The sequence below is a fragment of the Pezoporus wallicus genome, unplaced genomic scaffold (assembly GCF_028554395.1).
Source record: "Pezoporus wallicus isolate ANWC-B61680 ecotype Strahan unplaced genomic scaffold, APGP_CSIRO_Pwel_v1 contig_593, whole genome shotgun sequence".
Taxonomy (NCBI): Eukaryota; Metazoa; Chordata; class Aves; order Psittaciformes; family Psittacidae; genus Pezoporus; species Pezoporus wallicus.
This window is the reverse complement of record NW_026642342.1, coordinates 8,712,952-8,727,689: the sequence shown is the minus strand read 5'-3', so window position 1 is coordinate 8,727,689 and position 14,738 is coordinate 8,712,952. Positions and strand designations below refer to the sequence as shown.

The following is a 14,738-nucleotide window of genomic DNA, read 5'->3' as shown; positions in this document are numbered from 1 at the left end:
TCTACATATATGTGATGGTGTTGCACAATCTATGACCCTGAACAGTCCTATATTACCATGTTCTCCTTGCAAAAGAGCTAACTCTCTGCAGGAGCAGTTCAATTTTGGATCTGTGCATCAGGGAAGGACATACTTGTTCATTCTTCCTGGGCGAATTGGAAATGGTATGTGGCTCATCTTACCCAATTGCAACCGACCAGCACAGCACAACTAGCAAACACTGAGCATTCACAAATACACAATATACAAACAACTGAAGAGTTAAAACACATTAATTTAGCATACTTCATTAGCACACAGAGGAACAACCTTTTACAACTCACTGAAGGCTAGGTTTCTTGACTACACTCTTCCTTGCAAATTCTCACCAACATATAGCAGTCATCACCATTAGTTACTGTTTTGAGGGAAAATAATTACACATTCCACAACCAGCAGTTTTTCTTCTCCACTCTTCCCTAAAGCTCCCATTTTGATTATTAACTTACTTGAGATAGGTTAGCAGGATGTAAGCTTTGCATCCTTATAGCTGTTTCATTTGGAAACTTTACATCTTTGCAGCTAGAGGATTCAAACTTTTTGATGCGTATCTGCAGCCGTAGCAGTTAAGCAGTCAGTTCAGACTCATGGGAGAAGGCACTGTGTTAAGGACCTATATCAGCATATAACCTTATTGATTGTACCATCTCCAGTGAAAGCTATCTTCATCTCATGAGTCCTTTCAGCAGTCCCATAGAAAACCCCTGTGAGGATCAAGCCATGCTCAACATGGGTATCAGCGGCAGGGTCTCACTCTTAGGAGATAATTCTTTCCTGTCAGCTAGCCAAAAGGGGCCTGAAGTTGGATGGCTAATTTCTTTGCTAGCAAAGATGCAATTAGAGATAGCATTCAGCTGTGGCACCTCATGGAGCCAAGCCTTTCGTGACAGTGGAGTTTTCTGTGTGGAATTCAGGATTTTAGAATTGTGTATGTACTCACTCAGCTGAAGGACTCAAGTGAACAGGGAGTCCAGTAGCACATTAGTAACTTTGAAAGTTAAGATTCACTAAGCCTCTGGCCACTTACTACTTAATGATATGAAATTGCACATGTGAATATGAAGCAATAAATATATAGGGGGAAAAGTGCTCCCTGAACCTTTCAACTTATTCTTGCTTATTCTCTCAGCAAAATTCTACTTCAGCACAATTTGTATGCAAAGAACCGCTCTGGGTCTCTGACTTCTTAGTCTAAGACTATGTCAAGAGAGATGTTCCACAGTGGGAATATTTTCACTACTATTATCACTATTTATACTAAATAGACTCTTTCAGAGTTTCCTGGCTCAAAATTTCATAATTCATTTTTAGTTTGGTTAATTATGATTAAACTATTCAGAATTTAAAAAAGTAAAAAACAAGGAATTGAACATTTCGGAGAAACCCTACGATAGCATACAAGAACCTTCTCTCATTATGTCATTTCTCTTAATTACATCAAATGTTAGTTTAAACTGAGTACGAAAAACAGCTTAGCTGAGCACTTTACAAAGACAATACTACAGCTTACGAACTATACACACACACATACAAATTAAATTAGTTTTTTTAAAAGCCTATTAACACCATTTTTGAACAGTGTTTCTCTGCCTTCCTCTTCACCAGGAAAACTTTCCTAGGCACCCTTCCCTTTCTTGGCCTCTCTCTACTGTTCTCTCTATTTAATCATACCTTCTCCTTCCTGATTTTTGCATGGTCCTCACAGTGGGGACCATTTCTGCCTCCTACCATTGTGCTGGGAAGCCACAGACATCACCAAAAGCTGCTCAGCCCTACAGTTAGGGCTGTAATTGTTGGGAACTGGCGTTCAAGAGTCCCATGAAGTCTGGCAAACAGCACCTTCACTTTTTAGCACGAGTCTTTATCTTGATTATTTATGATGCCTCTACCTCCATTTTTTGCATTTCACTTGGCTTTTTCAAGATTGTGCTAGCTAATGCTTTCTTGGGTGTCGTACAATTTTCCTTCTGGCTTTCATATTGAGGGCAACCTGGCTGCACAGAACACCCCATTAGGAAAATATTTAAATCCATAAAGGATGATCATCCAGTACTATTTATTTTCTGCAAGCAATGTTTTTAGACTTGGATCATAAAATTAATCTCAAAAACCTGTGGTTTGGTTGGCTAAGTTGAAATAAGATGTCTTACATGAAAACTTGTAGGTACCACTCCCGTAGCAGATGCTACCTCAAAAAGTTACATCTGACTGTGGGCTTTGCCATCCAACTTTAGGTGCTCAGACTGAGAATTTTGGCCCTAACATTTGCTGTAACGTCAGGTTTGGGTCCAATTCACCTGACAGTGTCCCTTTAAGCAGGAGCTTCCCCATAGCTGCATTCCCTGATTCTGAGATGTTTAGGATGCTTTTTCATATACTACAGTTTCTGAAGGTCAGTGCGTACACATTTTAAGACACAGTGATAAGACAGTGTATGGAACTACTTGGCAGTATTTAGCTGGTACAGTTTCTTGTGGAAACAACAGAATTCCAAAACACACCACACTGAATGCTTATGGGTTATTACGAGCAAAAATCCCAAGACACCGGGTATTAAAAAGCGGATTTCAACAAAGAAATACTGATATCGTTGGTTGATATGAACAAAGTTGTGCCAAGTCTTCCTTCTCTGCTTTTTCAAGTGGAGAAATAAACTGGGAAAGGAAGCAGAAGGGAAAAAAAAAGACATAAACCAGTAGTTATTACAGAGTTACTGTTGTGCTTTATTTCACAGAAGAGTGTGCTGTCACAGAATGGCAAACACCTTTAGCACATCTTTGCCATAAGTACATAGTATGCCTTCCTAGCTGGAATAGGGATACTCCTGTGACAAAAGGAATTCGAAGGTGGCACTGGAGTGGAAAGCATGAGAGACTGCAGCTCAAACAAGGACTGAGGGTGATGACAGCTCCAGCAATACCTACAGTCCAACATGTTTTCCTTCAGCAGGGAGCTAGCCTGGTTTTTAAGGGCTCCACTACCAGGATGGTAGGAAGCCTGGCTTGGGCCATTTCACCACCCATGGTAGCTTGCTGCTGTGAGGAACTACCCAATTTATTATTCTAGCCACCCCTAGAAGGTATAGTCTTGTTCTCATTCCAATCAGTGACTGGAGAAGCCATGCAAGCCTTGTCTGGGACAGCACTTGGATGCTTTATGTCAACAGGATTGAAACATATGCTTGAGAGATACTGTAAATAAATACATCATTGAGTTCAATACACAGAGTCCTTCCTGAAGCTGCAACCTTTAGGCACCACTACAGAAGGATCTGAAAAGAATAGAAAAGACTGAAAAAATAATTTAAGATCCAAATGCATTTAAATCTCACTAAACTTGCACTAGATGTCACTATGGTGAGCCATGACCTGGGTGTGATGATGTGGCACTTAAGTTTTGATATCCTGATGACACTCAAGTTAAATAATCTGAACCCAACCTAACCCATGTCAATCCTGCTCTGTCTGTTTCTAAGCTTCCCAGGACAGGCATCCAACTTTTAAAACTAAGAAGGAGACAATGTTATTATTGATATATAATTTCTGTCTTAACTTCTAAAGAGAAATTCTGAGCTATCTTGTTTGCTTTTCACTTTCTTGTTAAGATACGCATAATGCTCAATGATGCGTATGTACACAGCAGTCAGTTCAATAGCTGCACATCTGTCTTCCCAGGCTGCTGCACTAGACTGCAGAACAAAGGCCCATCTTTCCCTTGAAGCCAGCTGCCTTGAGTACCCAGTTAATATAGTTAATTAATATCTAGCCATTTCCCATTCTTGCTGTATCAGTGTTACGAAACCCTAGAATTATTCTGGGTCACTCTGGTGCCAGCATTCATAAGACTAATAAACTGCCACATGTACCTCGATCCTTTTAGTCATATTTACAGGTGATTCTGTAAGCCTTCTTTATAGAAGAAAAAGAGGAAAATGGAAACATGCTGACTACAAGGCATGTAATCTGAGAGCGGGGAATTAATTCACATCCACAATTTAGCCTCCTGGTGAATCTCTTCTGGGTTGCTACTAGCTGGATTGTCTAACTCAAGAAATCTTCCTTTTAGGAGTTAATGCCATATTATAGTTATGTCACATAACAGCTGTTGCTAACACAGAGGTTACATAAAGAAAATGTTCAGTTCCTGTCATTACAAGATCCCTGGGTCCCAACCAGCACGACTGCTATTATTCATTCATATGTTATTTTTCCTATAACCAACACGTGGAATGAGATGGTCTTTCAAGACAAGAAATCAGTAAGACTTTGTGCCGTCTTTTAGCAATATTTAGGTATTCAAGGTGCAAAGGCATTTTCAGAGGCACCAACATCTCAAATTCCACCTGCACACTTCAAAAGGAATTCATCAGATGCCCATTTGCCCTTGGGCCTTCACCCTCTTTTTATAGGCATGAGGTAACTTAAGCATTACTGTTCTCACTAGAAAACACCAGGACTGTGGCACCGATTGAAAGGAAGATATCTGAAACTGCATAAAAAGTTGTATTACCATTTTAAAAGGGACAGTCTTTAATCCTAGGGAAAGTTATGTAATGTGCTGATGTAAAATATATTAATTGTCAAGAAATTCCACCCATATGTTGCCTAGAGAGTTTGCAGTAATTCTCACTATAACAACATGGCACTACAGGGGAATTTGACAAATCAATCACTTTAAATATTTTATATCAATTTTTTCTGTCTTTTTAAAATAAATCAGCACTTCACATGTCACAGAGCTATTGAGATCATAAACAAAAGAGAAATGAACTACTCACTTATAATTATAATGAGAATGACTGCGCATACTACACCAAGGATGATCATCATCTATAAAAAGAAAGTTGCAAGAAAAAAGAGAGAAAGTCAGGTTTTCACATGAAAAACATTAACCCCTCAGGTTTTTGCTTTTACTTAGTGGGTCATTCCTTGCACTTTTAATTCTTGCAAAGACTTGCTGGAACAGAATTGTTCAGGCCCCAGATTTAGGGTATATTTCAGGAAGAGATGACCACCAGCAACAGACATAGCCTCTTGTCCAAGCTTGTCCATCAGCTAAGATGCAGTGACCAACCTTGTCCATTTCAAAAGTAAACCTCTGAAGTCAAAGAACTCCAGAGGTGATTTCAGAGCCAGGGGAAGGACAAGGGGATTCTGTTTGTCAAGGTAAAGCAGGAAAGGACAATGACAAAGGGAAAATGAAGGTACCTTTGAAAATCTAGTGTAGTGTAGGTCACTGTGGTGACTGCAGTCAGCATGGGTGAACCTAACTCAAAATCTGTAGCTCCCACAAGCCCTGCTTCCTGCACTGTGAGACAAAGCAACTGGGCAACAGCTAGAAGAAGCCCAGAGGAACTGATCAGCTGAATTTCTAGCCTACAGCCACTTATTTCTGGCATGTTTGTGCATGTAGTTAACCCAGAATACTTTATCTTGCTTTACCTTTCATAGCACTGTGGGTTGAAGAGACAAAGCAGGCAACAGGTTGGTGAGGGATACCTGTGGGATTCTCCTTTGGGAACAGGTGGTTTTATCTGAGTGGACATGAATGGTCAGCAGCAAAGTTGGTATTGAAGAGAAATGAAAATGAAGGTGAACTTTTGGCCTAGCATTCATGTTGGTGGTACAGAAGTAGAAAGAAGCAAGAATATGGGGTCTTATATGAGTAAAAGGAGCTGAAGTTTCCAGGTCTAGAAAACACAACTCCTGAGGTCTGAAAAATCAAAGGAGAGTGAAGTTCCCTCTGCTAGTGGGAAAGATGAGACTTTGCAGAGGAGGCAGCTAGTTGATTAAAGTCCTGCTCTATTCTAAGCTGTCCCTTTTCAAAAGGGGCTCTCATTTCCTCAATTCTCACAGCACTCTGTGAAAATAACTAATTTTTTTGTAGTTTACCATCTTGAAGAAAGATCAAGAGGCTGATGATCCTGCCAGAAGGAAAAAGGCTTCTTTTCTCCTACACCAGAATTCACTGTATCTATTCAGGTTTTGCAGTTCACACAGAAAGCTGAGATGAATTAACATAGACTGTTCTCCCATCCCTATCTGCAGGCACTGACTGAAACATCAGAATTTGTATCTAACATTGTATAGACTGCAGAATTATTGAAATAATAAGTTCTGGTAAAGATCAAAGTTGCTTGACTTATTAACCTAGAACCTAAAGGGCAAGGCATCTCTTTCTGCCATGTACAGGAAGAGACCACTTAGAGATGCCATCCTGCAAGCAGAGGCCATTAAATGCAAGTGGAAGAAATGTATGCCATTAAGTGATTTTTAACAAGATTTTCTATTCCTTACCTTGCAATTTTTCCACCAGTATTTTCTCTTCAGTTTGGCTGCACTGGTTTCAAACTGTGAGGCACCTGCTTGCAATGCATCTGCTCGGTTGTCAAGCTCTGATAGCATCTGGTCTCTTTCTAGCACCTTGTCCACGTTCATTCTCATGATGTCTACCACCTGCAATGACACAGCCTCATGTTACATTACACACAGGAAAGCTGAGGGTCACCCATATGTTCACACTCTGTAATGTCACATAACATACTGAAACCAGCCATTTGCCATTATGGCATGTGATGGCAGTTACCTGGACAGTGCCTCAAAAACCATACCTATGGAAACAGACACAGTGAGAACAAAATAAACACAGCTAGACTGTGCTCAGATGCTTTTAAAGGTAAAAAAATAAGGGGACATTATGAAATACTGTAATGAGTTTCACTAGAACTTTAGATTTCTTTTAGCCTACAACCAGCCACTTCACTATAAATACAGAAAATTGGTGGAGACCGCTATACTATGATTTGGTTGACATCCAAATTGTCATCACTAAGACCAAGCCATTATTCTCTCTATACTTTCAATATAACTTCCTTACCTGAGCTAGAGAAATTGGCTAGATAAAGGCCATTGTGCAGGGAACTGTATGCATTTCCTGACCAAAGGATTTACTCATTCTGCAGTTCTTTCTCAGACAAGATGACTTCCCAGCCATAATTTGAAGTCCTGCTTCAAAGTGGAGGAGGAGAAAATATTACCTGAGAAAATTCAGCCTGAAGTGTAGGAGGGAGCTCATGCCTCCTCATTTCACAGCCTCAGCAGAAATGTGTGTGCAGCCAGTACACAATAGGTAAGGCCTTTTCGTGCATATATCTTATATGTTGGATCAAAAAGTCTCTTTCTAGCAAGGCAATAACTCTAAGTAGCATTCCTTTACAAATTCATCCCCAATGTAAACGTTAGACAGTATACCAGACTTAGTAAAGCAGTGTCCTCTTATTGTAGCAGCGAATACAATTGCTGGGCTCTTACTTCTCACACTCTATAATAAGGAAGTCCATGTGGTTTGTACTTAATGTAATTTAACTATTACATGCAAAACCCCAGAGTTATTAAAAAAAAATACATGATTTAAACACAGTGAGATGAAGCTGGTAGTGAAAGAATCTTTGAAAGGACTGGCACAGGGTTAAATGCTGTTCCAAGCCTCAAAACATTTGTTTCACTCGTCTACCAAACCTAGAACAAAATCAAATGTTTTGGTCAACACAAATTTTCTTTCTTACTTGTCCAAATCAAAACTTTCCAAGCACTTAATTTCATATCAAATGAAAGACACTTTTGTTTTCATTTCTTAGCTAGTATTGAGCTGAATGTTGTCTTGGTACTATGTTTCATAGTGAAAAATTCAAACTACTTGAAAATGCTGAAACAAAATACTGTAACATTTCCTACTCATCCTGTCTTTTTTTTTTTTTTTTTTTTACGCCCAGAACTATTTATTGATTTTAACCTGGCTGCAATGAGCACTTCTCCAGATGAGACTGCATTTATTTTACAGAAACAGATGTTTGTCTAGACTAAAGCCAAGATCTGGGCCTTAGAAAATAACATTTAGGATGCCTGGAGGAATCAGAGGGGAAAACCCAACATGGATATAGTTGAAATACTATATCAGCGTTGAGATAACATTAAAAATGGCAGTCATTTTACGAAGACCAAAGATTTTCTGTTAATCGATGCCCTGATCCCCCTGTGGAGTTTCTGGTTTGGGTCTGAAGTGCTTACGCGCGACATCGCCCGGAGCAGAGCAGCCGCAGGGGTGTAGTGTTGTGGTGTGTGGTGCCACCTACAGGTTTTCTGCCTACACGACACGAAAGAAAACCGGGAAAGATCTCATTGGAAGGTCAAAGTTTAACAGACCAGACAGGTGCCATAAACCAGTTGATTAATTATCACAATTTATCCCCAAAGAAACCCACACGTGACAGCATCTTCAACTGTACAATTCTCATGGGTTGAATCTATCCATGAGAAACCGATGGTCTGTCCCTGTGAAACAGTCTGCGAGATTAGCGTCTAACCTCCAGGAATTCAGGAACATGTTAAAAGAGCTGGTTCCACTATTACTTCTCCTTCTAACCTGACCGACTGGGATGAATTTCTGAATTGGCACAATGCCCATGTTTATTCTGCAGGAGTGTTACCGGTACAAGGATGTTCATATGCGGAATATCTCTTGTGCAGTCTGCCTCCTCATAAATGCCATATAATCTTATTTCCTAGATTCACTCCCTTCAAATGAGCAGGAATTACTGGATCGCTAGGGAGGAAAAGTATCTTACAGAAAAAAACAGACACACACAAACCAAACCCACATCAGCACCTTTATAGTGAGCAAAATATCACCTGGAACCACTTACTTCATCCACCTGGGCTTGCGTCTGCTGCAGCCGTTTGGTAGCAGGAGGTGGCCCTCCAGCCCCAGCACTGGTGGGACCTTGGGTAGGAGCTGGAGCAGACCTAGGTCAAAAGCAGAGAACATAAAAAGTGACTGAAACCATCTTCACTTGTTTACTATCCCTTTTCTGGAACAAGTCAGGAGTACCTGTCTCTTAAAAGGAGTTTTCCATTGTCTCACAGCCCACTAGTGAGACATTTCCATTCCTAGTGTCCCATTCCCTCCCATGCTGCAATTATTTTTCACACTGTTTTTTGATAGGACCACATCAAACACTTCCCCTCCCATGCTGCCTTTTAAACATCAAGCATTCCAGGTTATCTACCCTAAATGAGGCCAATGGCCAAACTGATCACAGGCCTGACTAGCAGGGCAGAGCTTATGTCCCACTAAAGGAACAGACTCTCCTTTGGGTATTTTGTATTGATCTACAGGGGCCAGGGCTGTGACCCTGCCTTCCTCCTCAGTGTTTGGAGTGATGCACTCCCCTGCTCCTTGGTGTTTGGCTGGAAGCTAACCGGGTAAAAGATGAACAAAAGGAGAGGAGAAAGAAATGGAGAAGTGGGGGTGAGAACTGCACGCAGCAGGGGGTAGTCACCTCAGGCATCCAGCCAATGTTTAACCACCCCACCTGTGGTCACCAAAATGCCCTACCAGAGCAGCTGACCAGGCTCAAACATCTGCCATGGACCCTGGATGAATATTTGCAGCAATACTGTGAACAGAGCCCTGATCAACTCCACCCACATCAGCCCTTTCCTTAAGCATCAACACTGGCTTTCCCCAGCCTGCTCTTAAACAAAAGGCAAAGCAAAAATCCCTTAAAATCCAGCAACAGATCCAGTCTGTCTCAGTGCATGAGCTTGTACAGACAACTCACCCTGCAGCCAGAACAGGGTCCTTCAATCTTAGCCAGTCATTCTTCACACCCACACTTTAACCTGTGCAACCTTACTTTTCCTTTTAAGAGACCCCTATCACTATTTCCTGCAGAGAAATAAACCCCTTCCTGAAGCTGCAAAGGAAATCCCTAAGCATGTGAACTGAAAAGTATCACAAATCCCACTCATGCATTACCAAAGCCAAAGTGACAGACTGAATGAACACAGCGTTTCTCCGTGAATCGTTCCCTTTGACATCCTGGGGTCTGATTAATGCTGCTGGGATTATGGCCTCATTAATACACTATCAAAGCACTATGGGGCACTAAAGTTAGTTCCACAAAGGTACCTTAAACTACAAAATTCAGTTTGGCAGTATCACCTGTGGGCCAAGATCTCTACAGATAATGCAGACCCTCATGGACTCCCAGTAATACAGAACGGTTTGTGCTGGAAGGGACCTTAAAGCTCATCCAGTTCGAACCCTCTGCCACAGGCAGGGACACCTTCCACTAGAGCAGGTTGCTCCAAGCCCCTGTGTCCAACCTGGCCTTGAACGCTGCCAGGGATGGGGCAGCCACAGCTTCTCTGGGCACCCTGTGCCAGTGCCTCAGCACCCTCACAGGGAAGAATTTCTGCCTAATGTCTAATCTCAATCTCCCCTCTGTCAGTTTAAAGCCATTCCCCCTTGTCCTGTCACTACAGGCCCTTGTCCAAAGCCCCTCTCCAGGTTTCCTGTAGCCCCTTTAGGCACTGGAGCTGCTCTAAGGTCTCCCCATTCAGGACCCTTGTCTTCTCCAGGCTGAACCAGCCCAGTTCTCTCATCCCGTCTCCATAGCAGAGCTGCTCCAGCCCTCGCAGCGTCTCCTTGGCCTCCTCTGGCCTCGCTCCAACAGCTCCATGTCCCTCTTGTGCTGTTGCCCCAGTGGTGTATGAGGACTGGGGGGTCTCACCAGAGCACAGCAGAAGGGGGGAATCCCCTTCCTTGACCTGCTGCTCACCCTTGGGGGATGCAGCCCAGCACACGGGTGGTTTCTGGGCTCAAGCACACATTGCTGGGCCATGGTGAGCTTCTCATCACCAAGTCCTTCTCCTCAGAGCTGCTCTCCATCCAGTCTCCCTCAGCCTGTGTTTGTGCTTGGGATTGCCCCAACCCATGTGCAGGACCTTGCACTGGGCCTTGTTGAACTTCATGAGGTTTGCACAGTCCCACCTCTCCAGCCTGTCCAGGTCCCTCTGGGTACCATCCCTTCCCTCGAGCGTGTCAATCACACCGCCCAGCTTGCTGGTGTTGGCAGGCATGCTGAGGGTTTGTGATGGAGCAGCTGTCTGCAGACACAGAGCAGTGCTGGATCTTACACTTCTTTTTTAACTATAGGTAAGAATGTCATTATCAAGCTTCAGCTGAAATAAAAAAACCTGAGCTGTACACAAATTGCTCATCCTTTGAGGACCTCACAGCCCCTGTTAAAAACATAAAAGACCAGATGCTGCTGCCACCTGCAATGGAATTACCCCATTGAAGGGCCATGGGCCAGGATCCCAACAGGATTTTTTTTCTGAGTTTACACTGTTTTCACAAAGGATCAAAATCTGACTATAATATATATCAGACTCAAATAATGCTAAACAAGATGCCCCTGGAGCATTAACAAATTCAAAGGGAGTTCTTGGTGCAACAGCAGAGCTAAAACTGAAATTGTAAAATTTATTTGTAGTAAATAGGCTTTTTCCCTCCAACACAGCAGATTTTTTTCCTATGAAAACATTGTGTCACACTGTTCGCTACTACAAATGTTAACAGAGCTCCCTTCTTGAACAATGTGCTGTTAGCATCCCAGACTACAGAAGGGAAGCACGTGAGAAGTGTTTTTCCCTGGCACTAGTGTTTTCGCTCGTAAGCATAGCTTGTAAGTGCAGTGGTATTCTTGGTCACAGCTGCATGATAAAAGTTCAGTGCTCTGCCATACCCCTTCCCTGCCCAGTAATTTTAATCCTTTATGTTTTGCACCTCCCAAGCTGTCCTTAAACTGATTTGGCACAAAGTAGGTACTTTCCAGTTGGTTGACCTTTGGTATCCTTGCTGCCACCTAATTTGGTTTCAGCTGCTTTTCCTGGGGCTTCTCTGCTCCCTGTGTAATGGAGGAATGGATTGGAAAACTGTGTTTGTACAGCTGCCCTGACCACCCAACAGGAGTTACTGTAACTGCCAAAAAGAAATGGCTGCCTTAATGCTAAGGCACAGCAAGCTTGTGATTAACATACCCATCTGAATTAATTACATAAAATCTAATAGAAGAGAAACCAGAGCTGGGTGCTGACTGCAGTGCAGAGCTACTTTTGTCTCTGGAGTTGTGCTCTCCTTACACAGCAACTAGCAGTTGCCTTGCTCACAGCCTTGGGGGTCAGAGCAATAAAGAGTGCTCACCAGAGGAGATTCAGGACATGCTGCAGAGGGGCCAGCACCAGTTCTAGGAAGTCAGGCCTTAAGCATGTGACTTTAATGCCACCAGCAGCTGTTGCAGGTCAACAAGGAATGAGCCCTCTCTTGTCATGAGATAGCATGTAATATCCAAAATAGACAAAATAAGCACAGAGACACCTGCATCACCGCTTCTCCCAACTTCCTAAGGCACTTTAGATCAAAACAGAGGGGTCTCCATGCTTCTAGCTCAGCCCTACAAGTGTTTGAGCTCTGTCGAAAGCATCCCGTCTGTCGGCAGCAGAAGGCAGTACCTCAGTGAGCTAATGTAGCTCTAGTCACACAAGGCATCTGTTAAGAGTTTGTCTTTGAACCTGAGTTTTCTAGTAAAGAAGGGAACTGAAGGCCTACATCCCTGGAAAACACCACTGTTTCCTGGGATATCTTAGTGCAAAAATGCTAGAACGAAAGTCTAGCACATTTACATCATTCTATTATTGCCTCTGAACTGTGCTATCTCAGTTTATAATTTATCAGAATTATTGAAAAAAAATTTATGCAGAACACTGGCACTATTTTAGAAAGGTTTGCTTCTGAAAGACTTGAAGCATCACAACTTTAAAGTCCAATTTCTCGTGGGCTGACGCTATTTTGAGGAGCTACAAAAGAATGCAAAACCCATATAAAAGCTCCATCACTGCGCCCCTAGCCATCAGGCCAACACACTTGTGCACTTTTATTTAGGGGTTGTTTTGTTTTGTTTTTAAGAAAAGGAAAAAGGTTACCATTGATGGTGAGAATCTTTACTCTCAAGAACAGGTCAAATTATTTTTGACAGGGGAACAAAGCTCTATTATTGTTAAAAGGGAATAAATCCCTAGCAAATATTCTTTGGGGGACACTCTGGGAGACTGACAAGTACACTTACTTCAGGACAACTCTTAGACACACACTTAGAGCCTGGGCAGTTGGGTCACTCTCTATGTAACATGAACTATATTCTTTCTCCCCTTCATGCCAGATTTTGCTTCATTTCACACATGAGCAATCTGGCTGACTGACAGCAGGAGCTGGATCTGTGTATGTGCGCAGCCACTTTGGAAGAAATCTTTGGGACTGTCCTAGCAATTCAGTGAAATAGTCTCAGCTGACTCACACATCCTGTTCTTCTGGTTACTTGCTGGGCCGGAAACTGGTGGGTCAAAATCATGACTAAGACTTCTTATCTCACCTGGATATTTTGGAAGCAATTTACTATTTAACTCTTAGTTCAAGGGAACTGCAACTCTAAGAGATAACCGGAGATATCCAGTGTTCGTTTTCCATTTAAGCACTGGTTGAAAGAACATTAAGGATGACTGTGTATCTGATGTTTTAGGAAACTGCCTGATGCACACTTCCAGTTTTGTTCATGCGTGTGAGCTATGTAGGAGAATTTTTTGGTGTTAATCAGGCTAGGGAAGGGAAGCGTACAACATGAATACCAGGAAGATGCCAGGCCACCACTGCGACTTTGGTACAGTTTACATTTGGACCTTGACAGCTGCTTTCAGCAACTTGTTTTATCCATCCTAAGTGCTTTTTAAAGCCTTCAGCTACAGGACCTAATCCCTTCAAAGTCTTTATCCTAAGAACACTGCAATAAGCTGAGGAAAAGCTATTATCCCTGCATATGGCTGGGAAGCAGGTACAGGGTAATGAAATGACTTGCTCAGGTGACAGAGAAAGCCTGTGGCAAAGCAGCAAAGGCCTCTTCATTTCCAGCTCTGTGCCCCTCAATTCTTCAGCTACTGACTCCAAATCAAAGCTCAAAACCAATTTCTAATAGCAGGAGTTATTTTCTATCCCTCAGACTTAAATAATGAGAACCATACAGTTAAAGGTTACAGCATGAGGAATGTGAGAATTACATCAGACAGCTTTAGCTGGTCTCAACTGGCAAAGCTCACGGGTGGGGGCAGTGGAAGTGCATCAAAGCAGTACAGGATTTGACTAATGATCCCTGTAAAAGTGAAATGAGGAAGGCAGCTTTCTACAAATCCCATTTTAATTCTTCTTTCCTCAAATTCGTTACCTGTTGTTTAAATAAAACATTAAATTGCACTGCCTCTCTTCCTCTCTCTCTTTTTTTTTACTGTCCAGATTCCATATTTATATAGTAAATATTTACTGTTGTAACCAAACTTATGCACTATATTTAAGACAGTTTTTTTCCATTTGGACCCCTTCAAAAGGCATCTACCCATCTGGGCTTCGCTGCTTAAGCGGGGTTTGATACCCTGTGGTTCCAAACGCATTAAAAAACCTGAACACCTCACACACACCCAAAAAATAACACTTCCATAGCTCTGTACTCTTGAGATTTAACTGTAAGACAATTGTTAAAAATAGCTACAACTGCAAATTCATACATGACTGTAATGACTACAAATGTCACTGAAGATCCTGAACCTAACAGAAACCGTAGAAACAAACAACTCTCACATCGTCCCTGGTGCAGAGAGTGTTCATCTGTGAATTTAGATGCATCTGAGAGCATTGAGGCAGGGAGGATCTCTAAGGAAATAAAGAAGCTGTATAGCAGTGGGAGTTTGCTGTTAGTTTGCCATGGGGTACTTTTACTGATCATACTTAGTATTCTGCTTTCTGGAGGGATT

The 14,738-nt window shown here is 42.2% G+C and overlaps 1 protein-coding gene across 1 annotated transcript in view; it reads right to left on the bottom strand.

Moving 5' to 3' along the window:
• Positions 1 to 2,545: 2,545 nt before the first annotated feature.
• LOC130609773 (vesicle-associated membrane protein 2-like) overlaps positions 2,546 to 14,738 on the bottom strand; it is a 42,085-nt gene continuing 29,892 nt past the window's right edge. Inside the window, exons 2-5 of the mRNA XM_057429077.1 lie at positions 8,741 to 8,840; positions 6,336 to 6,494; positions 4,817 to 4,868; positions 2,546 to 2,693 (exon numbers count right to left, since the gene is read on the bottom strand). Of these exons, the coding sequence (XP_057285060.1) occupies positions 2,677 to 2,693; positions 4,817 to 4,868; positions 6,336 to 6,494; positions 8,741 to 8,840 (328 nt within the window). The 3' untranslated portion in view covers positions 2,546 to 2,676. The remainder of the gene's footprint in view (positions 2,694 to 4,816; positions 4,869 to 6,335; positions 6,495 to 8,740; positions 8,841 to 14,738) is intronic.